Here is a 23320-nt window from a genome sequence, read left to right on the forward strand (position 1 = left end):
CCAGATGCGTTTCTGTCCAGTCCCTTATCTCCTGACTCTCCCAACTCTTCTCTTTCTTCTCCATCTGAACTTTTGTAAACTAGCCGTTTACTATGTGCCCTGTGTTTGCTAGTTCATCTAACCCTGATGACAAACCTATGTGGTGGTTACTATTTTTATCCCTATTATATAGATTAGTCAACTGAGGCCCAGCAGTATTAAATAACTCATCTGGAGGCACATAACAGGGAAGTGGCTAAGCTGGGACTTCAGCCAGACAAATGGGCTCCAGAATCCATGTTCTTAAGCAACACTCGTGGCTGCTTTTCCCCAGCACCTCGACTCTACAGGCTAGTGGGTGGACAGCGAATGCAGGACCCGGCTGGGCACAGGGAAAGATAAAAATCACGCAGCTCCCAGGAAACCTGAACCAGCGGCAGACTCCAGTCCTGCTGCAGGTTAGAGGGCGGAAACTGCCTGTCTCATCTCTAGGCCCCGGTGAAGACAGTCCTCCCAGATCACAGATAAATACCAACTGCTGACTCTGCAGATGCCATGCCAAGCGATGATTTCGGACTATAGGTGGGAACAGGGGCTGGCAACTGACAAGGCGGGAACTTGGACGAGCACCGCCTTTATCTTCAGGCTCTCCGGCATCCTCCTTTGTCCCTTCCTTAGATGCTCCCAAGGGCCTCTGAGGCTTTCTCATTAGCGTCTCAAAGCAAGCTCCGCCAGGCAGGCAGGAAGGCTGGCGGGCCTGGGGTGGAGGCTCCCAGGTGAGCGGCCTGGGACGCGGGCCTGCCCAGACAAAGGCCTCCAGTCAGGCCGAGGCGGGGGGCCCAAGCTCGAAGGCTCCGCAGTTATGCAGCAGGCAGGAGGCTGGATGTGAGGGCCGCAAGGCCGGCCCTCCACCTCCGCCTCCGCAGCAAGCATGCCCCTTTCCCCGCGCCTGGGGCCCTGGGGCAGCTATTTTTAGCTCTTGACACCTGGGTATTTTGCAGCCGCAGGATGTCCGGTTTGGAGTCTCTTTCTGGGAATCCCACATGCGGCTGTTGTAAACAGCCCCACGCAGCGGTGGCCTGTGCTGGGAGCGGGCACCCCCCTTTCTGCTGTTTGAGATGAATCAAACAGGAAGCAGATGTAACCATGGCAGCAGCAGCTTGAGCTCCCTGGGGGTGGGAAGGCGTCCTCTCTAGCTTCTTGTCCCTGCCCCGGAGTCCAGTCCCTTCTGTGGCCTCTCCTGGCGGATGGAGACCACCCTGAGGCAGGGGAGCTGGGCCTTTCTGAGTCCTGAGGGGCTGGCGGTTCCTGGGACTGGTGCTCTCTGGGGCATCTCACTGCCCTCTGGCAAGGGAAAATGGGAGTCTCTCCAAAACCCGTGGCTCCCGGGGCCTCAGGGCCACTGCTCAGTCTCCCCTGGTTATTCTCTGTGGGACGGGGAGGGCAGAACCACTTGCTCAGGGTGTGTGGCATCTCAGCAGCAGGCTCCCCCCAGTCTCAGGCCAGGCCCCCTCGTCCAGACTGCCCTAGGCTTTCTCAGGTCCCAAAAGGCCTCAGAAACCAAAGTTGCCACTTACCCTCAGCCCTCTGCTCCAGGAGCGCCAAGCCCTGAAATAGGAAGTTCACCACGATGTCTGCCCACCATCTGTCTTTCCTATTACAAGCAAAACAGCCTGAGCAGTCAAGATGGGGCCCCCATCTGTAATTCGGGGAGAAGAGCTGAGTTTCTGTCAAGCTTCTGCCTTTGTCTCTCCCCCTCCCCCACCCCCTGGTGCCCCACTGAGACCAGCTGCTCCCTCTTAGCCGCCAGCCCCAGCCAGTCTTTCTCAAGGGCCAGCGCTTGCCCCAACAGGAAGCACGGTCACCGCCCTGGGGCTGTCTCAGAGCTGCTCCTTTCTCCCCTCTGAGGTCTGTGTTCACTCCCTTGCCCTCACTGGTCCCCCAGCTCCTGGGTCCTCCTTGGCTAGACCCTGCCTCCCTCTGTACCCCACTTCTGCCTCCCGCCAGTTCTCTCTCTCAGCTATGCCCTTATGGCTCCGCTCACTGGTGCCATCCACGAGGCCACTCAGCCCACTCCAGAGACTGCCAGGGAAAAGCTTAAGTTATATTAATATCAATCATTATTATTTTATTATTACCAGTAATTAGTAATGTTAGTAAGGATCAACAACCATGTACTGAATGCTTACTGGGTGCTGGTTACTGTGCTAAGTATCTGACTTGTACTCTCTCACTCGGTCCTCACAAGCACCCTATAAGGTCAACACTGCTACCATCCTCAAATTACAAAGGAGGTAACTGAGGCTCAGAGAGGTTACGAAACTTGCCGAGGTCACACAGACAGTAAGTGGAGCTTCTGGGACTCCAGAATCTAAGCTCATAATCCCTACACTGGTGTGTACAATGAGCCCCACCCACTGAGGTGAGGTGAGGCCACCTGGGGGTCACTGGACAGAGTGTGGTCCCAGCATCGGAAGGCCTGGGCGTGACTCACGTGCTCCCACAATGCCCACACTCCATCCAGAAGACAACAAAAATAAAGACAGGACCATCTCTGCCTATGCCTCCAAGAGGCCTCCAAGAGGCACTCCCCAATTCCATCTTCACTTCCTTTTTCATCCTTTTCATTTTCCCTGCTTTTTAAATGTACTTGTTACCATTTTATCATTTCCTGTAAGCTGCCCCCAGCCGCGCGCGTATAACTAAACAAGCAAACCCCCAAGGCTGCCTCAGAGGACAAACGCTGTGCGAAGGCACTCTGGAAACCGTCAGGCCCTGTCTAAAATGCAGGTTACATAACCCAAGCAAGACACCCACAGAGCGGCTACTCGGGAGTGAATCCCCAGGGAGAAGATGCTCTCTTCTCTCTCCCTTTCTTGCCCAGGCCTTACACACTCCGGCAGGCCATGGGCAGGGGTGGAGGGGGCCCCGCGTGCAAAAGAGAGCCCCCATCCTCAGGGCTTCCCTGATAGCTCAGTGGTAAAGAATCTGCTTGCAGTGCAGGAGACCTGGGTTTGATCCTTGGGTTGGGAAAATCCTCTGGAGAAGAGAATGGCAACCCATTCCAGTATTTTTGCCTGGAAAATCCTATGGACAGAGGAGCCTGGCAGGCTAGTCTATGGGGTCACAAGAGTCGGACATGACTTAGCGACTAAACTGCCACGATCCTCAGGGCAGGCTCCTGACAAGCAAACAGCCATCAGCACCCCTGGACCTGGATGTCTGGAGAGAGACAGAGATCACGGTGGAGACCCTGGCCTGCTCCATGGCCTGGGGCATCAGGGATATGAGTCCATGAATAGTAACAAGCTATGAATGCTGGCACTCACAGGATGCCACATTAATATTCATGACAGTTAAATACCAGATCCCCATCCCAGCTAAGCCCCGGAATCCCACTCATTTTGCCTGTTATTTTTGGAAGGTGGAGGATAGATTCTCCAGGTGACACAATTCCCTTTTGCGGCCAGGGCGGCCCTTCAGGCTTGCTCGGCTGGGGTGTCTCCAGACCACAGATCCAGCTAGGGTGCATGCACAGCTCTCAGGGAATTCAAATGCCAGATGCATGGTACTGGGTACTGATTTGGGCCAACCAGCTGTCTTGGAAAATTTCTAGCCAACTGGGGATTTGATGAGATGAAAATTTACTGTAGTGGAAGGTAGAGATCACTGACTGAAAAAATGGCATACACTATGTGGTCTTGTTTTGGTAAAATGCACAACACAGGAGGGCAAGTCAGGAGATGGAAAGGTGCTCAGAGGGACCGTGGCAGCGATCTCCCATTGCTGGGACTGGCTGTTTCTTACTCTTTCACCTTTGCTCCTCTGTGTTGTGTGACTGTCTACGAGGTGCATGAGCTGCCTCTGTAACAATGAAACAGAATTGATATGTATATATACAGCCCTGCACGATCAAGATGGCACTGCCAATGGGCATGTAAGCTCTGGGTCCCGTGAGAACTAGAACACAGGACTCTCACTGATTCCTCCTATCCTTGGACCCCATATCCTCTGGAGTTCTGCATTATCTACAGCCCAGGATCCTCGGCCTCTCCCTGAAGCACACAGAAGGCCGAGCACGGGCCTGGGCACCAAGTCAGGACTGACTTAATGGATGCCTGCAGCCTGAATAATGATCATTTCCTGAAAGAAATGCCTCCTGCCTCTTCCAGGGCCGCTGTGCTGGGAATAGAGACTGCTGACATCACTGACCTTCTCATCCCTCCCCTGCCTCATGCTCCTTTTAAAAGTTGCCAGGGAGGGGCTAAAATAAAGGTCACCCCGGCAGATGCTGGCAAGGTACTTACTGCACAGCAGGGCCATTGGGGCCAGTCCCATCCCAGACCTTCCCTGTGCCAGCTGGCAGCGAGGTCCTAGGGTCCCTTGCATCCTGCCTCACTGGGAGAGGCGGGGGTGAGGGAGTGAAAGAGAGAAGGGGTCCACCCTGTGACTTCTGGCTACAGACTCCTGCTGTTCCAGGCCCTTATGGGTGGAGGAATCTGTGAATTTGGCCTGATTTTTCTGTGAACTGGGGCTAAGCCCAGTTTCTGTTCTTCATGTCTTTAACATTCCCTATCCCTGACCTTCAAAAATATGAACAATAACATCAATGATGGTGATGATGTTCTCTGTGCACTGACCTCATACCGGGCACAGTGCTAGTCTTACTTACTTGAATCTTGAGAGCAACTCAAGGAGCTTGAAGCAATTATTACTTTCATATCACAGAGATGAGGAAACCGAGGCACAGAGAAGAGCTACACTTGGTTTTTTGCAGGAGGAGAATAAGGACGCTACCACCTTCCTCCCTGTGACCTCACTGGAGGGCCCTTCTGCAAGCTCTGCAATGGGCCCAGGAGAGAGAAGGAGATCACTCACATCTGCAGGGTGCATTTGAATCTGCTGAGGGTTGACAGGCACATACGAGTAAATCCCCACTTGAAAGATTAGGAAATCAGGTGTCAGAGTCCTTGGCAGACTTGCACAAGGTTCCTCAGCCTATTCAACTGGGATTCAAACCCAGGTCTCTGGTCTGAGAATGGTTTCTTCCCCACTACCACACTAGAGGACTCTGAAGGCCTGGAAGGGAGAGGCCGTCCTTCCAGTGCCCTGGAGCAGAAGTCAGGGCCCAGCCCCTCGCCCGGTGGGGCGGGGGTGGGGGGCTGTGCCAGCGCGCCTCCTCAGCTCCACCGTGACTCACTCCTGGGACCCAGGGGAAACACAGCCCTGAGCTGCGGGCAAACACGGCCTGCCGCCTGCCCCGCCTCCAGCTCCCCGCCTCCACATTTGCTAACCGAAACCCGGCTGTTGCTATTTTTAACCCTCCAGCTCCCCCTTGCCTGGGGCTCCCCCCTTCACCCCACCCCGCCCCCCCCCGCCCCAACCGGGTGCCACCAGCCTGTCATTCTGAGAGCAGTTCCACAACCTGAACGCCCCTGGGCGCAGCGGATGCCCGTGCAGGTTTGTGGGGCAAGCAAAACAACACGGTTACAGCCCTGTCGCCCCAGTCGCCGAATTCCCCCACCCCGACTCTTTCCGAACCTGTGACTCCCAGCCTCCCCTGCTTCTCCCTGTCATCCTGGCAGCGGGGGAGGGAGAAATGGGACTTCAAGGGTTGGGGGGGCAGGTTGGGGGAGACTGCAGGAGCCAGAGCTGGCCTCCTGGGGGTGGGAGGGAGCTGAGCTGGACTCCTGAAGGGGAACGGGGTCCCCCTCACTCTCTCCAGGGTGCCAGGCTCTCCCTGAAGGCCCAAGGTCTCTGCCCACCAGGATTTCCAATCCCTGCACGCAACATGGGGAAAAAAGGAAGTGGCTGGTGACAGGGTGGGGATGGTGAGTTTAGCCCAGGGCCCTCCTCATGAGCCGTCCTCTCCCCCTCCTGGGCGGAAGGCCGGGGAGACACAGGAGTCCAGGGAGTGAGTGCACCAGAAGCCTAAAGGAGGCCCAGGGTGGAAGGACTCCAGGCGGGTGGTTGGAGGCCTCTTCTTTTACATGAGGGCTCCTCTGATACACAGCCCTCTGGGGAGAGGGCCGGACCATCCTGCAGCCCACAGCTCTGGGGACCCCCAGGAAAACCTACCAGAAGAGGCTGGAGGCAAGAGGGTCTGAAGGCTGCTGGCTGATGTGAAAGGTAACCTTCTGAGAAGGGGCCGAAGGGGCAGGCCTGCAGGGGGACCAGAGGGGCCCAGCCTTCTAGCTGTTCTTCTGCCGCCCCCACCAATGCCTCCCAACCCCGCCCCATGCACAGAATCTCTCCCGGTTTGAGGAGCAGATTCCAAGGGCCCAGGAGAGGCTCTGCAGCACCCAGTCCAAGGTCTCCTCCTCTCTCTCTCCTGCCCCAGGCCCTAATCGGCCAGCCTCAGCCCTCACTTTGCTCCGTCCTCACACCGGCCCCGGCCCCAGTCCTTTTTTCTGGTGTGTCCTCTCTTCCAGGGCCCAAGTCCTCTCTACGTAGGATCCCCCTGTCTCCTCGGTGACTCCTGAACCAGGTAAATAGATCCCAGTGGCCACAGAGGCAGCCAGGCTAGACCAAGAAGGGAGGGACTTGGCACAGGAGTTACAGGGTGGCGAGAGGGGGAGGAAGGGAATGAGGAGGGAGGAAGGTGAAGCAGGAGGGTCAGGAAAGGGGTGGCACTTTGCTGCCACCTCCCCGGCACCCAACACATCCACGGGGCCCTGGACTCAGCCCCTGGGAGGGAAAGAGGCTGCTCCCCCGAGCGCTGAAGCAGCCTGAGGTCAGCCCTGTCCAGCTCCCCCTCCTCTTCTCCCCTTTCATCAGCCTCTGTGGATTGCCTGAGGAGCCGAGACCCTGATGTCTTCCGCACCAGACCAAAGGCTGGCCCTCGGGCTCTAATCCTCAGCCTAGGTCCCTCACCTGGATCCAGGTGGTTGCCAAGCATGGCTCAGAAGCTCCGAGGGCTCACTTCCAGCCTGGGGAGGTGAGAGCAGGCATCCATTTCACTTCTCAGGCAGACCTCCCCCGGCCTCCCTGTCTAAGGAAGTCCCCCCTTGTTATTCTCTGTTGCTGCGCCCGGTTCATTTCCTTCTTAGGGTTCATCACAATGGGTAACTAAATGTATCTACTCATTTCTTGACTTGCTTACTTGTCTTACCGTCTCCGCCACTAGAGTGGAAGTTCCCTGAGGTCAGACGTCCTGCCTATGAGATCACTGTGTATCTGTGCCCAGGACCTGGCATACAGCAAGGCTCAGTAAGCACCCAGTGAGTAAATAAATAGCTGAATGCTTAGCACAGCAAAGGGGGCCTTCTGGTTGCCAACGTCACTTTTAGGATTGATGAGCCACAGGTCCAGGATTTCCCCAGGGAGAAGGAAGCAGGATGTAAAAGGAAAAGCAAGGTCAGGAAGCCTGGGACCCCAGGGAAAAGGTCAAGGCCAGTGAGCATCCACTCCAGTTCCGTCTGGATCCACAGTGTCATGCTGAGTGTGGACATGTACACAGTTGCACACCCAGAGGACGCATGGATGAGTCCTGGACTGGTGTTGAAAGGCTTGGATTGTGTCCTGGTTCTTGTCTTACTATCCTTGTGTCGTTGGACAAACCACATACCTTCTGCGAGTCTCAGTTTCCTCAAAGGAAAAACTGAAGAGGTTGGCCCAGACCAGCAGTCCTCAAACACGGCTTGCCACCAGATCACCTGAAGCACGTGTCAAAATCCAGACTCCCAGGCCCCACCCCTGCAGATTCTGAGTCTGGAAGGGGGCCTGAGGATCTTTATTTTGAATACATCCCCAGGTATTGACATGTACCTGGAATTGGAAATGTCCTAGGAAGCCAAAACGGGAAGGGAGGTGTCAGATTTAAGGACTCCTCCTAATACTCAGACCACTAAGGAAAGGGTTGTCTGGGGGTACTTTCCTGCAGTTCCAAGTGTCCTGAACTCTAAAGCAAGTGGCCTGGGAACCAGCATTTGAAGAGAGGTGAGCATGCTTTCCAGCAAATACCTGGACTTCAAAAAAAAAAAAAAAAAGCCATTCCTGCACAGGCATACATCCCCTCCAAACACGTCCATCTACCCCATGCAGAGCCATGAGTGCAAAGGTGCACAACTCTAGAGACCACACACATCCATACTACATGTGTGCATGTTCCCCAGACACCCAACAAAGAGCCACCACATGGACTGCAAATTGCCATGGAATCACCACCTCTACATACAAGCCTAGGGGCACATGTGCAGACCCCCACCACTCACTCAGTGTGCATACACACCCATCACGTGTTGATCCACATGAAACAGACACTATCCTGAATTTATTCGGCCTCTGGGAAGTGGTGCAGGACCAAAGGAGCTATGCTCTGCTGATGACAACATCTCTCCTGCCTCTGCCACTCCCCCCTCACCCTTTGCCCCAGGCAGCATGATGTCCAGTTCCCTTTCACAGGGGGAGAGCTGGAGGACAGTGGAGAGATGGGATGTGGAGAGATGGGATGAGAGGCACAGAGCCCCCTACCCCAAAAGTCCAGCAAAAACGTCTCTTCTGCTTCCCCCACCAGGAGGTGCAAAAGGGCCTCCACCCAGCCCAGCCACCCAGCCCCCACCCCCAATGCTCACTTACTTGCCTAGATTCCCAGGCTCTGGTCCCTAGGAGCCAAAATGGTAAGGGAGGTGGCCATATTTAAGGACTCCTCCTAATACTCAGACCACTAAGGAAAGGGCTGTCTGGGGGCACTTTCCTGCAGTTCCAAGGCCTGGGTCCCCCGGGAAGGTTGCCACAGAAACAGGGGGAAATATCACAGGGAAACACAATACCCGGCAGGGTCACCTGCTGACCAGGCTTCCTGCTGTGTTGCCCACCGCCGCCCCGCCTCCCCATCTCATTGCCCTCTTGGCCTCCTTCTCTGGCCTTACCCGGGGCCTCCTCACCGAAGCTCTCCTTCCTGCCTCCCCTGCCTTATGCAGAAAGCTCTGCTCCTTTTGGTTCCAAACAACATCAGGGATGGCCCAGAGCTGAGTCCCCCACTCCTAATCCTACCAGCGCCCCCACCACAGGAAATCAAAGCTTCCTGCCCCAGAGGAAGTGCCCCATCTAGTGAACAAATCCAACACAGAAACGACAGTCCCAGAGCCTTGGAAAGACAGATGCCAGCTCCCAGGCCTCACTCCGGCCCTGCTTCCAGCAGTACCCCTCACCCCACCACAGGTCCCAGTCTCAGGTCTGCCTAAGGACAGGTCAGGCCAAGGCATGACGAGGGCATGCGCGGGACCTGAGCCAGGCCAGGGAGGAGAAGGCCAGGAGTATGGGCACTGGCAGAGTTAGCAGGTCTGGTCCTGGCCCCACCTGGCCTGCCATTCCCTGGCTGGGTGACCCTGGGCCTTACCTTAGCTTATCTTCTATCGGACCCCTGACAACTTCAAAATTACCAGCTCTTAAAATGAAAGGCCAGAAGAAGGAAGGCAAAGAGGTGGTGGAGGTTCTGCCTTGGGCATGGACGCCTGCAGCCCCAGGAGGGTACCCATTCCTCACACCCATCACACATGAGATTCTAATTTCCAAGGGCTTTCTATCCAGATTGAGGAGAGGATGGTGGAAAAGAAAGTTCCAACTCTCGTTCCCAGAAAAGAATGAAAGCTGGGGTCCACTATTACTGAAGGAAATGGGGGCCATAACAGCCCCCATCCTGGACACCACCAGTCCATCTCCTATTGTCAGCCTCTCCTCCTCTGTGGTCATTTTATTGATGGGGAAACTGAGCTTCAGTGTCAAAGTGGAGTGACCAGTTTAGATTCTTGGAATGGTCAGTGCAAGACCTGAATGCAACCTTCCCAGCCACAGGATAACAGCTTAAGACTTGGTGGCCAGAGACACCCACCACTGGGCTCAGGCTAAGGAACACAGAGACCTCAGGAGAACACTGCCCCGGAGCCATTCCAGGCGTAATACCAAGAAGCAGCTCTGAGCCTGGCCTTGGCGGGGCCCAGGAACATCATGGGACTAAAGGCCGAGGAAGAGTCCCAGCGCGTCCCGGACCTCGTTCCAGTTCAGGTTCACTGGGAGCAGCACAGCGAGATTGCTTTGTGCCTTTGTTTCCCCAGCAGTGACTCCACGGAAGAGGAACATTACTTCTTAGTTCAGTGGGTAGAGGGGACAGAGAGAAGAAAGCAGAGAGGTTGAGATGCTGAGCAATGAGCTCTGCAAGTGGTCTTGCAGAGGCTGGAGAAGGAGCTTCCAAGAGAGTTGGTATGAGGAGAGGAGTGTGTGGCTGCCCAAGCCACTTGGAGGACCTGACCTATGGGGTCCTACAGGGGAGAAATGGGCCACTGTTAGGGAGCACAGAAACCGAGTCACAGTGGCTCGGGCAGGGGTCTTGAGGAAAGTCCTCATCGACTCAGAGGCATGTCCAGGGAATAGGATGATGAATCCAGATGCTGAGTCCCCAGCAGGGCCACTGAAACTGGCAGACAGAGCTGGGCCTCAAGCAGATGCTGAGTGAGGGTGTGGGGAGGGATGGGGAGCAGCAGGACAGGCCGTGTCCAGACGCAGGGGGAGGCCTCTAGGGTATGCAAGACCGCCAGCAGGGACAGGGAATGGCCTGGACTGGGTGGGAGGAGCCCCAGTGGCTGGCCAGGTCAGATCTGAAAGGGTAGCTTGGGCAGCAGGAGAGAAGGAAACGGGGGTGGGGGTGCTGGTTGGCCTGCAAGTCCCACTGGTCTCTCTCTTAGTTCACAGGCCCAGAATCAGAGCCCAGCCCAGCTGCCGGATTTGCCGCCTGCTCTCACTCCCCAGGACCAACAGACCCCAGGTTTGGGGGGCACACATCCTGTCCCCCACCCTCAGGACACAGCCTGCGGTCCCCATCTTCCCGCGCCCCGCCAGCACCTCCACAGCTCACTTGAGCACAGGTGTCTCTTCACCCAGATGGGTGAGCGGGGTTGGGGGGGCGGCGGGTGGGGGGCGTTGCTCAGATAAACCTCGCTGTCAGAGACCCTCCCTCCTAGGGATCACTTTCCCCAGCGGAGGGGTCGGAGAAGTCCAGCCGGGGTCCGCGGGCTGGGGGCGCTGATATTCGGGGCTCAGAATGTGGCCCCAACTCAACGGGTCCTGCCCTTTGCCCAGCGCTTCCAAATCTTCCGCCCGGGAGCACCGCCCCCTCCCGGGGCCGCCGCGGCCGTCCCTCCCTCCAGGGTCCCCCGTTCAGTCCTCCCCGTGAATGGGGGTGATGGGACGCCGGGCCCGCGCACCGGCGGCCCGGGGCCTCCAACTCCCTCCCTCGGGCCTGTCGCTGCCCCGGGGCGGGCGGATGTGGGCGCCCCGCAGGAGGCCCTTAACCCTCCGGCCCCGGAACCAGCCCGGGCCGGGAGCCTGCCAGAGCCCCGCGGAGCCGAGCGACGCGGGCACGATCGCGGGGGCGCACGCCGGGCTGGGCCCGTGGGGCCGCCCGGAGCCCCGCGCGGGAGCCGGAGCCCAAGCCCAAGCCCGGGCGGGCGGCGCTGGGTGCCGCGCGCAGGGCGGGGCGGACGGGGGGCGGCAGCCCAGTACTCACCAGCGCCGGGGCTGTGCATCCAGGGGCCGGGGCCCTCAGAGCGGGGGGCTCATGGCGGGGCGGGGGGCTGGGGCGCCGGCCTCACATCCCCCCCGGTCGCCGGAGGCTGCGGAGCGACTGTGAGACGGCGAGAGGAAGGGAGGGGGCCGGGAGGGGGAGGGCCCTGGCAGCCCGGCCGGCAGGGTAGGATGACAATGGAAGGAAATGCTTTATCTGAGTCTGAGAGCGGGCCAAGGGGGAGGGGAGGGAGGGGGCAGGCGCTCGCGTCCCGGGGACACACCACCCGGCAGACACGGCGCGGCGCCCGGGCTGGCGGACGGGCGGGCGGACACCCCGCGCGGCCGGATCGCGGGGAGGCAGCGCCGAACCCGGAACGCGGGGGACGCGGCCCCGACCCGCGCGCTGCCGCCGCGCTGCAGCCCAAGTCCCGGCCGCCGCGCGGCGCAGCGACCCGCGCACAATTCCCGGAAACCCAGATACCTGAGCGCACGCACCCTCGCGGGCGACCGGGGCCGCGAGCAAACATCCATGTTGGCCCGGGGCAGAGTCGTCTACACAGACACGCCTCAGGGAGGGACCCCCGCGCTCAAAGGCACAAGCACGCACGGCCCACCAGCCAGCAGTTACACGGGGAGGGGCGGGAGGCCGCGGGACGCGCGTGGAGTCACCGGTCCCGGCGAGGAATCCCAGACGGACACCCCCGACCCCGCCCCAAGCACAACGTGCCTGAGGAAAGTTCCAGGATCTGATTTGAATCACTGCCCAGCCCTCCCCCTCTGCCATGCACCCCCCCCCCCCCCCATGCCTGCTGAGGGGAATAGAAGGGTCCAGCCTGTTCCTATTAAAAGAAAAAGGGGGTGGGGTGGTGCCGATTTTGAAAGTTTTCTTTTTTTAAAGAAATTTCTCAAGGGATTTCCTTCCCTCCTCTCCTCTTCCTCTCTTCCTCCCATTCCTCTCCCCCCACCACCCTCCCCCCCCTACTTTACCCCTCCCGGTCCCTATGAGTCAAACTTCAGCAATGTGCCCAGTGTCTCCCAGTGCATTACAGCGGATCATAGAAATGTTCCAGTCTGTGAGTCGGAATGTAGCCGCCTCCAGCCCTCCCTCAGCTAATAAACTCAGCTCCGGGCTGGCTTTGCACAGCAGCCCTCCCTGCCGGGCTCCCTGTTAGCAAGACCAGAAGGTCAGGGTCAGGGGTCAGGGGCTGAGGACCTCCCCATTGTGCTTCCCGGCCTGGTCTGTCAGCCCTGTGCCTCTGGCAGTCTGCTGGGTCAGAGACACATCGGCTCCGTCGAAGTGGAGAAGTCTACAGGAAGCGCTGGTCTCTCCCTGATGGTGGGGGGCTCACCCCTGGAAGGCAGAGGGCAGCTTCCCTTTGACCCCATCCTGCTTCCCTCAATCCTGGGAAGCCTGGAGTCCCACGATGCTACAGAAAAAGAAGAAATAGAGGCTGAGCCAGAGACGTGTCAGATTAGAAGCAAGAGTCCCAGTGGCCTAGGAGAGCTTGGCCATGCTGAGGTCCAACATCTGACCATAGCTACCCTGTTCCTGCAAACCTGGCTCAGGTCCCACCACCTGTTGCTCCTGCTTCCTACCTCAGGCCGCTTTGTGGTCCCAGCGCTCACAAAGCAGACAGATCTAACAGCTTTGCACTTGTTCACTTATCCTCACAGACCCCTTTCCCAGCATGAAGGCCTCCTACAGCATAGCGCCACACACACCTCTCTCTCTTCCCGCCCCTTCCGCTGTTCTGCTCAGGGCCTGGAGGTACTTAGTGCTCAGTACTTATATGTTAGTACTAAGTACTTAGATGTTAGTTGCTGTTATTACTATTATTATTTAAGCCAAACCGGGTTACTGGCTGTCCCCCTCGTGTCCTTGTGCTCTCCCATTCCCCTACTTTGGCTCATGCCATTCCCTCCAAAAATGAATGTCCTCCCTCTCTGCCCCTGCTAAAATCTGTCTAATCCTCAAGGTCTATCCCACTTCTCCAGGAGGCTTTCCCTGATTCCCATAGCCAGAGGGATTCTTTCTTCTCCTTGAAGGACTCCACTCCAGCATCTTGTCAGTCTTCCTCTGTACTTTGACCTTCACCCACTTGTATACTTGTCTCAGCTCTCTCCTCCTTTGCAAGAATGTTCCAGAGTGGACGTCCCCTGAGCCCAGCTACTGCCTTAGTCAGGGGTGCATTCCTTGTAGTGTCTTGCTGAGCGCCTTCCACAGAATTCAGACTCCCTCTGGGTCATTTTTGGAATTGAAACAGATTCATGGACTTCAAGGACCATCCCCCAGTGGAACAACATCAATTATACCTTTTTTCTCATGACTCTTAAAGACACACGTTCTTCTGCCTCAGGTGTGTTTTTCCCAGTCCTTGCTTCCAAGCCAAATCCCTCTCTGTGCCCAAGGCCTCCATACCCACAGCCTCCAGAAAAATCGCTTGGTTGCTTCAGACGCTCACCCTCTCCCCTGGTGTCTGTCTCCTTTAGCCTCACAATGCTCCCTCCTGATGCCCCTCCCAGGACTCCTGTAGCTATTTCTGAACTGAAATCAGGCATTTGTTTGCTCATTTCTACCATGTGCATCATTCATGTATTTGTTTGTGAATTTTCTTGTCCTTTTTGACCTAATCACTGAGTTCTAAGAGATTTGTGCACAAAGGTTATCTCCTCTCAACCCTTACCTGTCCCCTCGGTACTCCACACATGGCCTTCTACACACACCAGAATTCCCTACCTGAAGTCAAGACAGAGAGAAAGACAGCAGGTGAGTCCTACATCCAGAAGCTGGACTGTGCCCCTTCTTATCTTGCCCCTTTACTTACCACCACCCCACCTGCATCTCATGGTCCAATCTTAATCCAGTTTCTAAGTCACACCTCCCGTGCTGAGGTGTGTTAGGGAGTCTCCAGAAAAGAGACCTGAGGCAGAAAAGTGCAGGCTACCTTTTTCTTCTCTACCCTGGTTACCATGTGGAGAGCTTTGTTTTGTTTTGTTTTTGCACAGACTGCTCAGTTAAGCGCTCTGCAGAAGAAATGAGTCTCATAGAACCTGCCTTGGCTCCTTGGTATCTTCCTTGAGGCTCTGGCCATACAAAGCCTGAGGGCACTGCCTTCTGCTTTCTTTGGGGCTCTGGGGCTACCTGACATTCTCTTTCCCTTCTTTCCTTCCCTCGCTTAGCTACCTTTTACTGTTTACTGTGTAGCAGCCCTATGCCATCCCCCTGGCAAATATTAGATCATTTTATTCATAACAGTAATCCTTGTTATGCTTGTGATTAACGTATGGATGATGGCTCATAAAGGCTGAGAAACCTGACCAAAGTTACACAACTGGAAATTGAGGAGGGTATTCATCTATTCAACAAATGTTATTGGGTGCCCACCTTGTGCCAGGGTTTAAAGCTCCATCCAGAGTCATCTGGTCTAAACCTCAGGCCTCTGAGACCACTCTTGACCCAGCTTTCTAGATGTGGTAGCTGAAGCCACAATCCCTCCCCTAACCCACACTTCCCCCACACTCTCCACAAGGCCAATCAGAAAGTGTTCATCCCTGGCCTGGGTAGATCTCAGAGGGACAGCCACTTCCTTGGGTGGGTTGGGCCTTGGATTCCAGTTTCTCAACCTGGAATCAGATGCCAATGCCTAGGGTTTGGACTAGAAATATAAATAGGGGAGATAGATCCCCATCTTCAAATAAAGTGTTTCATGGAGCCAGATATAACAAGTGGAAGGAAGGAGAGTGAGGGTAATTAGGATTTATCGAGAGGCTCCTTTGTATCACATGCTGTTCAAGGCCCTTTCACTTATACCTCAGTATTATCCCCATTGTTTTAGTTAACGAACTAAAGCTCAGTAAGACAAAGTGTTTTGTCCAAGGCCAGAGCTTCCCACATGGTTCAGTGGTAAAGAATCTGCCTACAATGCGGGAGACCTGGGTTCGATCCCTGGGTTGGGAAGATCCCCTGGAGAAAGGAAAGGCTACCCACTCCAGTATTCTGACCTAGAGAATTCCATGGACTGAATAGGCCATGGGGTGACAAAGAGTCAGACACAACTTAGCAACTGGGCACGCACACAGGCATAGAACCAGTAAGTGATTCAATTGCAAATGTGCCTGATTCAGAGCCTGTGCAGTTTCTTCTAACAGATCAAAACAATGCAGAAGTTGTGGCCAGGTCTCCTTCTCCGGTGCAGCCTGGTTACTAGAGGTCCCCGCTGACCAAGGAATGACATTCTAGATGCCAAGTTTCCTTCCTCACCAACCCCAGTCATGCCATCTCATCCCCGGTCCCCACCTTTGTCTGTTGCGTTGCTCTGGAGGGATCAGAGGAGCTACGTAAGTATTCTGGCTAGGATGGAGGGGTGCGACTTTGGGGTGCAGCTAAGCAGACTCCCACTCAGGATTTTAGGATCTGAGAGAAGAAGCCATACATCCTCCTGGATCAGAGTTAAATTAAGAAGAGGCTGGGTCATGGCGACCAGTTCAGATAGCCCGAGATGGGAGGTGAAATGACTGTGGGGACAGAGGCAGGTGGAGAAAACTAAGCAAGTTCCTTCCTGGTCCTCCTACCTCCCTCATCCCCCTACCTCCCTCCATTGTCAACAAAGGTGATGTGGTTTCCCCTGTGGTCTGTTGCCCTAGACACCTGCAGTTCTGGGTATGTATGTGTATGTGTGTATGTGCCAACCATGCCCTAGGGGGACACAGGGAGAAAGCGGTGGGACAGGATGGGGAGGGGCAGGAAGCCAAAGACGAGGCCCCCTCACCCCAAGGTGAGGAAGGCACAGTGACTGGGGAGGACGGCAGAGGCCACTCCCTTGGCCACTCCAGGTCCCAGCCGGAAGCCCAGGAGAGCATCGTGGCTGTCAGGACCCCGGGCTACGCTGGGAGCCACAGAACTTGAGTTCTAGGCCCAGTTCTGCCATTAACTTCCTGGGTCACACCTTTCTAAGTCTCAGTTTCCTGCTTTGTAAAATAGCAAGGCCTTGGTTATCTACCTCACAGGCCTAGTCTGAGATTGTACGAATAATATATGCAGAAGGCTGTACCACTGTGAGATTTAGAAATATTATAGTTGCCCCCTCCACACAGACACATACACACACACACACCATAGTGCAGATAAAGAACAAAAATAAAAGCAAAAGCACAGTTTCTGCCCTCATTTTGCTCACACTGTGTTGAGGAAATAAACACATAAAATACTTGAAAGCCTCTTGTGCAGCCAACTATTTTAAAAATCTCACCACTGTGTGATCTTGGCTAAATCAAGACCTCTCTGGGCCTCGGGCTGGTTTCTCATGTATTAAATGTGAGAGCGGGTCTAAGTCATCTCTACTTTTCTGAGTCTGAGGCAGTTTTCTGATTCTGTTATTTCAAATGTTCATGGCAAAGAGGAAAGACCTGAGCAGATCACAGCCTAAATGAAGTCAGTGAGCTTTAAGCTGGGTTTTGAAGGAGCCCAGAAATGCGAATCGGTGTGGGGGAAGGGGGTGACATTCCAGGTAGAGAGAATGGCATGTGCAAGGGCGAGGCAAGGAAGCAGAGGGTGGCAAACAGATTAGTGAGGCTCAGGAATGAGGTTGGTGAGGACTGAGGGAGCCTGGGGAGGAAGTGGGACCGGAGGAGAATAAGGGTCAGTCCCCAGGGGTGAGGCTGCTGAGACTGAAAGTGGGGCAGGAATATGGATGGGAAGACACTCTCCCAGCTCCTGAGGCTGGTGCCAAAGCCCATCCAGCCAAACTCCACCCAGGAGGGAGAGAAAGAAAGGTCCCCTGGCCAAGAGGCCCCACCTACAGGGACGGCCCATTCCTCCCTTCCTTTCTCTCCCAATTCTGCCCCAGCTGGCAGGTAAGCGAGCCCCTCCACCTCCCCCAAGCCAGAGCCCTGTTAGTGACACAAACAGAAGAGGGCACTGCCATGTTCCTCCCTAACAATAATGCCAGCCGTGAAATAATAATAGAAAGAGTAATGATGATGATCAAAATACTGAAATACCAGTCACTGTGTTTTGTAACAGAAACCAACAGAATGTCGGAGGTCAATTATGCGTCAAAACAAACACACAAACAAGTTCCTCAAGAAAGAGATGAGATTTGTGGTCACCAGAGGCTTAGAGGCAGGGAGAATTGGAGAAAGGTAGTCAAACAGCAACCCACTCCAGTATTCTTGCTAGAGAAATCCCATGGACAGAGGAGACTGGTGGGTTACAGTCCTAGGGGTCACAAAGAGTCGGCACAACTGAGTCAAAAGGTACAAACTTCCAGTAATAAGATAAATAAGCACCAGGGATATAATGATAATGTACAACATGATAAATATAATTAGTACTGCTTTATATCTAGGAAATTGTTAAGAGAGTAAATCCTGAGTTCTCATCACAGGAAAACGTCTTTTTTTCTGTCTTTGGTTTTGTGTCTATATGAGTTGATGCGTGTTCACTAAGCTTATTGTAATACACATTTCATGATGTATACGAATCAAATTATTATGCAGTATACCTTATACAGTGCTATAGTGTCAATTATATCTCAACAAGACTGAAAAAAATAGTAATTGATGATGATGATGATGATGATGAAATAAACTACCCGTCATTTGCCCTCTGATAAGACCCCACAGCACCAAAACCTCTTGTTATGGCTGTTCCATTTACTAGAATCTTTACTCCTAAGAACTGCAAGCAGTGTGTAAAACTATCCAATCTGTAGGATCTCCCAAACCTGACATTATATCAAAATCACGCAGGAGAACCTGTGAATAGCAGATTCCTGGGCCCTCTCACAGTCTCTACCTTTTGGGGTGCTGGGGGTGTGGGGTACCTAGTAATCTGCAGCTCCCCAGGTAATTCTAAGGTGTGGTTAGGTTTGGGATGCTCTGATGTATTCAAACCACTCCTTTCTAGTTGAGGAAGCCGAGGACCTAGTCTCCTTGCCGGAGGTGTCATGGTTAATCAGTGGTGGGGAGCAGGCAGAGAAGTCAGGCATCCCAGCTTCTAGGTCAGCGCTCCTTCCCCAGCCTGCACCACCCAGCCCCGGAGATGCCTGTGCCAGCAGAGATTATGGTCAGGGAGGCAGCCACTGGGCCATACCCTAATCATGAGCGAGAAGAAATTCGTCTGAGTTGCAAAATGCCTCTCTGCAGCCAGCTCACAATTACTCGCTCCAGTGGCCCCTGCAGGGATGCTGCAGTCCACCCACTGGTGGGATTGGGAGTTCGGCCTTGCTACATGGCCCAGCAGGGCCCTCTCTAGCCCCCGTGACTCTATCGACTGGAGGGCAGGATTCCACCTTGTTACCTATCCGAATGGTCCCCCTTGAGAGGCACTTACCTCTGATCCTGGAATCTCCAGCAAAGACCTTGAGGAGGTCTTGGCCTAAGAACACTCACCTCTCTTCCCCAGGAATGTCTTTAGGGTGGGTTTGAACTAGGCTCCTGTGTGCAGTAGAAGAGCTTCAACATAAGGTGCGGGTGAAAGGGGCTGAGGGTAACTACACAGTGGGGTGAGTGGGAGTGTCCTTGCTATGACCTTGAAGTATCTACCCACATGTGACCACCACTACTATTCTTTTTCAATAAGTATAATTTCTTATTTTTTGAGCATCTCCTCTGGCTCAGGTTCTTGGGCCCAGAGGCAGAGGGAGCCACAGTCCTTATCCTTGGTGAATTAATCATCTCCAGGAGCAGGATACAGCCAAAGAAAAGAACCTGAAATGGAGAAAACTGTCAGATGAGGGACCACAACACCAGTGCTGCAAAGGATGCTGGGTTCCCGAGTCACGGGAGCTCCACACGGGAGGGGCACTGATGGACCATCAGGTCCTTGTGGGTGGGGGCAGTGGCTCTGCTCTGTCCTGCCCCCTCTGTGCCTGGAATGGTGATTCTAGACGTCCCCGTCCTGCTCTCACCTCCCTCATTCTAGCTTGGCCTGAGTGGCAGGGGCAGGAGGGCACAGGAGGCATCGAGTCAGCCACTCTCCCCCTGGGCAGACCCTGAGGCTGGGCTCCAGGCTTCTCTGCATGCAGCTTTCAATGAACCATTTAAATAAAACCCATGGGGACCGGCTGAGGGAGCCCACGTTGTCCTGTTGTTAAAACTGAGACTCTGGAGTCAGGCTGTTTGGGTGGAATATCTTGGTTTTCTCATCTGCAAACTGGGGCATGAAGTGCCTGCCATATTCGGGTTGCTGTGAAGACTGACGGGACCAGGATGTGAAGTGCTCAGTGCGGAGCCTGCCATCCACTGAGTGTTAGGGATGAAGCCCGAGCTGACGTTAGTAATAGGAGACAGCGTCGTGTCCTGTCCGTCTCAGTTGAACTTTTCCCCTACACAGTCAGTCTCAAAATGAGCACTGACCTAATTTATGCAAAGACATCCAAATGGGTCTTTCCTTAGGTGTCCATTCTCGGATCTGGAATGTGGAAGTGGAGAACATGTGGGGGACCTTCCCCCCACACCCCCCAGGTGTTGTTGACTCGGAGCTGAGGAGGGGTCGGACCCTGGACCAGGCTGCAGGGAATGCCCACACCACCTGAAGAGAGGCCCTCGCCTGCCCTCCCCCTTGTCCTGGCACTGCACATCTGCGGTGGGCTGAGCATCTGGCTGCATCCCTGGGGCAATGGCCACAGCTGCTGACATTTGCGGGAGGTGAGATCCAGCTCCTCATTCGGGGCCTGGGGGCTATAAATAACCAGCTAAGAGGGCCAGGGGGACGAGGTTGACCTTTGTGGGGGGGGTGGGGGGTGCGGGAGCGGCTGGCGACTGACTTCCCCCACCTCCTTGGGTCCAGAGCCAGAGTTTTAGCAAAACAGGAAGAGGCAGCAGCAGCTGCTGGGAAAGCAGGAGTGGCTCCCCATCCCCCACTCGCCTGGGGCCTGCGGATCGCAGCCAGGACCTGGGAGAGGTGGAGTCCTCTCGGCTGGTGGGGCGGGAGCTGCTGGTGCCCTCCTATGGCAAGGCTGGGGCTCGGGCAATGGGAGGATGAGCCAGAGCAGGGCAGCCCAGTGAGTTGTGCCTGGGTCCCACCCCCCCAACCCCAGCCACCTCCTGTTCCCTTTCTGTTCTTCTGTCACTGGGACAAGAGGAAGGATAGGCATTAGAAATGGAATATAAACCATGTCTGCGGCCCAGCTGGTGTATCTAGAGGCCCACCTTCCTCTCTCATCCCCTCCCAGCCCACACGTGGGCCGAGCCAAAGCCCGAGTGGGTGGGAGGATGCTTCTGGCTCCTGCAGAAGGGTCTGGCCCCAGTGGAATGATGGAGAACTTCCTCAAGAACTCTTGAGGCGGGGAGAGATCCAAAACTCTGGGGGACCATTCTGTTAGAGTAACTTGTCTACAGGAACAAGCTTTGTAGAATAGCGCGCCAGCTCAGAGGCTTCGTGAAGTCCAGGAGGAAAGTCGTTGTCCAGGAAACGTTGCTTCGCTCTGCCTTGCCTGGGGGAGACGGGCCACTGCCTGGTTGGTGACATCTGGTTGGACTTCAGCTGGCCTGCATCTCCAGTGGGTCTCTATCTGCATCTGTCGTGATCCCTCAATGGAGCCACTCAGCCTAGAGCCTGGTGTTCTGCCTGCTGGGAGGGGCTAGACCAGCACCACCCAGTAGTAACAGAATGGGAACCATATTTGTAACCTGGTCTTAAAAAAAGTAAAAATACATTGGTGACATCCATTTTAATAGTATATTTATTTAACCTAATATATGTAAAAACATCATCCCAGCATGCAATCAAAGCACAAAATTGTTAAAGAGACCATATTACATGCTTTTTCCATACTAAATCCTTGAAATCCAGTGTGTATTTTAGTTGCAGTACATTGTAGCCATGTTTTAGGTGCTCAGTAGCACTGGTGCCTAGTGGCTACTGTATCGAACTGCACAGGTTTAGAGGAGATGGCAGCTTAACCTCTTCTTCAGCCCTTCTAGTCCCTTGCTTGGAGAAGGCAATGGCACCCCACTCCAGTACTCTTGCCTGGCAAATCCCATGGATGGAGGAGCCTGGTAGGCTGCAGTCCATGGGGTCGCGAAGAGTTGGACACGACTGAGCGACTTCACTTTCACTTTTCCCTTTCATGCACTGGAGAAGGAAATGGCAACCCCCTCCAGTGTTCTTGCCTGGAGAATCCCAGGGACGGCGGAGCCTGGTGGGCTGCCGTCCATGGGGTCGCACAGAGTCAGACACAACTGAAGCGACTTAGCAGCAGCAGCAGCAGCAGTCCCTTGCTGGGGAAGAGGCTCAAGAAGTGAAAGAGAAGGCCAGTGAGGTCAATGTCTAGGGTTGATTTGCTGTAGAAGGACGGCATCCCACTTTGGCTTTCAAGCACCCATCGTTAGACCTCAGTCCAGTCCTGGTCTACAGGGAAGCAGGGAGACTGAGTCGCAGTGGGCCATCTTCCTAGACAATAGTCACCTCCTCCTCTTCCCAGTCCTGGTCCTAAGCTGAAGACAGAATCTCATTAGTAGAATCTCCTTTCCTCTTCAGGTGTGTTAGCCTCTGTGCTCCTCTTTCTCCTTCCAAACATCATCACCTGAAGACTTTCAGGCAGCAGAGTTAGGGGATATGGAGTGAGAATCAAATTTGGAGTGAAAAGCAGAGTCAAGCTATGGACATGTGGACTGAGGTGCTGGTGGGGCAGTCCAGGGGAAGTTGACTGAACAGTTGGTCTCCGGAACGCAGAAGAGCAGGGAAGGACCAATAAAGACCTGGGATCACTGGTGAGAGTGGAGAGGGAACGGTCAGAGATTTAAATGAACAAGAGGAAGTGCCATGTCAGAGTCCAAAATGGGGAGAAGGTCACAAATGAGAGGTGTCCACTCAGTTGCTGTGGACGATGCTTTAAAATCCTTACAGAGAGAAGCTTACACAAGTCGGTAATAAACACTGAAACAGGGGTGGACTAAAACTCAAAGCACAGAAAGGATTTTTCAAGGAAAGGTGAAACATAGCCAGTAAGCAAATGCGGGGGAACATGCAACCTGCTTGTTGTCTAAGTGATGCCAATTAAAACAAGTTGATGGCGGGCACCCTTTTCAAGCATTAGTGAGAATGTGGTGAAATGTACATGTTGTTGGTGGTGGTGTAACTGCTTTTTGAAATCAATTTGGCAATACATAGTAAGAGCTAGAAGATGTTTTTACCGTTTGGCTCAATAACCCCACCCAAAATACCCTAAAACCAAAATTCAAGGTGGGGCGAGTGGAATACGTGCATAGTAATGTTCATCACCACATTCTTTACCATATGGAAAATAAGAAATGATCTGAACACCTACAGTTGGAAAATTGCGAAGCAAATTATATTTCCACTTAATAGAAAATTACGAAGCTACTAAAAAGATATTTTGAATGTGACATAGCATGGCAACAGAATGCAGATTTCCCCACGCCAGTGATTGTGGCTGTGTTTAAAGAAACCCAGTGTAAGCACAGAGGAAAAGATTGAGAGGAAATATGAGTGGCAGGGAATGATTGTGTGGCGTGGTATGAAGGCACACGTTTTTCTAGTCTTTTTCTTTTTGGTTGTGCCACACGGTATGTGGGATCTTAGTTCCCCAAGCAGGCTCAAACCTGTGTCCCCTGCATTAAGAGCAAGAAATCTTAACCACTGGACCTCCAAGGAAGTCCTTCTAGTTGTCTAAGAACTGTCAATGTCATGAAACGCTGTGGAGATTGGGATTGAGGGTTGACTACCAGCTTCCACTGGGCTACAGGGAGGACCCTGAGGACCAGAGGGAGGTCCTCAATTCATTCCTCCAGCGGATATACTAACTGGACCATCCATCTGCCAGACCATCACTGCGGGCGCTGTCCACTGAAGGCTCCTGGAGCTCGGTTGGCT

General features: G+C 54.5%; 1 protein-coding gene and 1 long non-coding RNA gene across 8 annotated transcripts in view; one reads left to right on the forward strand and one right to left on the reverse strand.

The window, feature by feature from the left end:
- The window catches only part of HDAC7 (histone deacetylase 7), a 36729-nt gene extending 24502 nt beyond the window's left edge, over positions 1 to 12227 (reverse strand). Inside the window, exon 1 of one of the 6 annotated variants that reach the window (XM_044941681.2) lies at positions 11977 to 12227. Coding sequence is in view for 3 of the 6 variants with exons in the window: in XM_044941677.2 (XP_044797612.1) it covers positions 11963 to 12008 (46 nt within the window). In the remaining 3 variants the exon portion in view is untranslated. Of the gene's footprint in view, positions 1 to 1556; positions 1991 to 6057; positions 6159 to 11482; positions 11593 to 11962 lie in introns of those variants that run through there. The other 5 variants (XM_044941677.2, XM_006059449.4, XM_044941678.2 and 2 more) reach the window with 5 other exon arrangements.
- On the forward strand, positions 5329 to 21493 carry LOC102407431. 2 transcript variants are annotated; one of them, XR_327637.4, is made up of 6 exons: positions 5564 to 6108; positions 6411 to 6466; positions 6757 to 7199; positions 10662 to 10861; positions 19879 to 20130; positions 20824 to 21493. It is a non-coding gene; the product is annotated as an uncharacterized LOC102407431 (long non-coding RNA). The 2 variants fall into 2 exon arrangements; XR_006550578.2 differs by adding an exon at positions 5329 to 5439 and having other exon boundaries at positions 5705 to 7199.
- The last annotated feature ends 1827 nt before the right edge of the window (positions 21494 to 23320 follow it).

The sequence above is a fragment of the Bubalus bubalis genome, chromosome 4 (assembly GCF_019923935.1).
Source record: "Bubalus bubalis isolate 160015118507 breed Murrah chromosome 4, NDDB_SH_1, whole genome shotgun sequence".
In the NCBI taxonomy this organism is placed as follows: domain Eukaryota; kingdom Metazoa; phylum Chordata; class Mammalia; order Artiodactyla; family Bovidae; genus Bubalus; species Bubalus bubalis.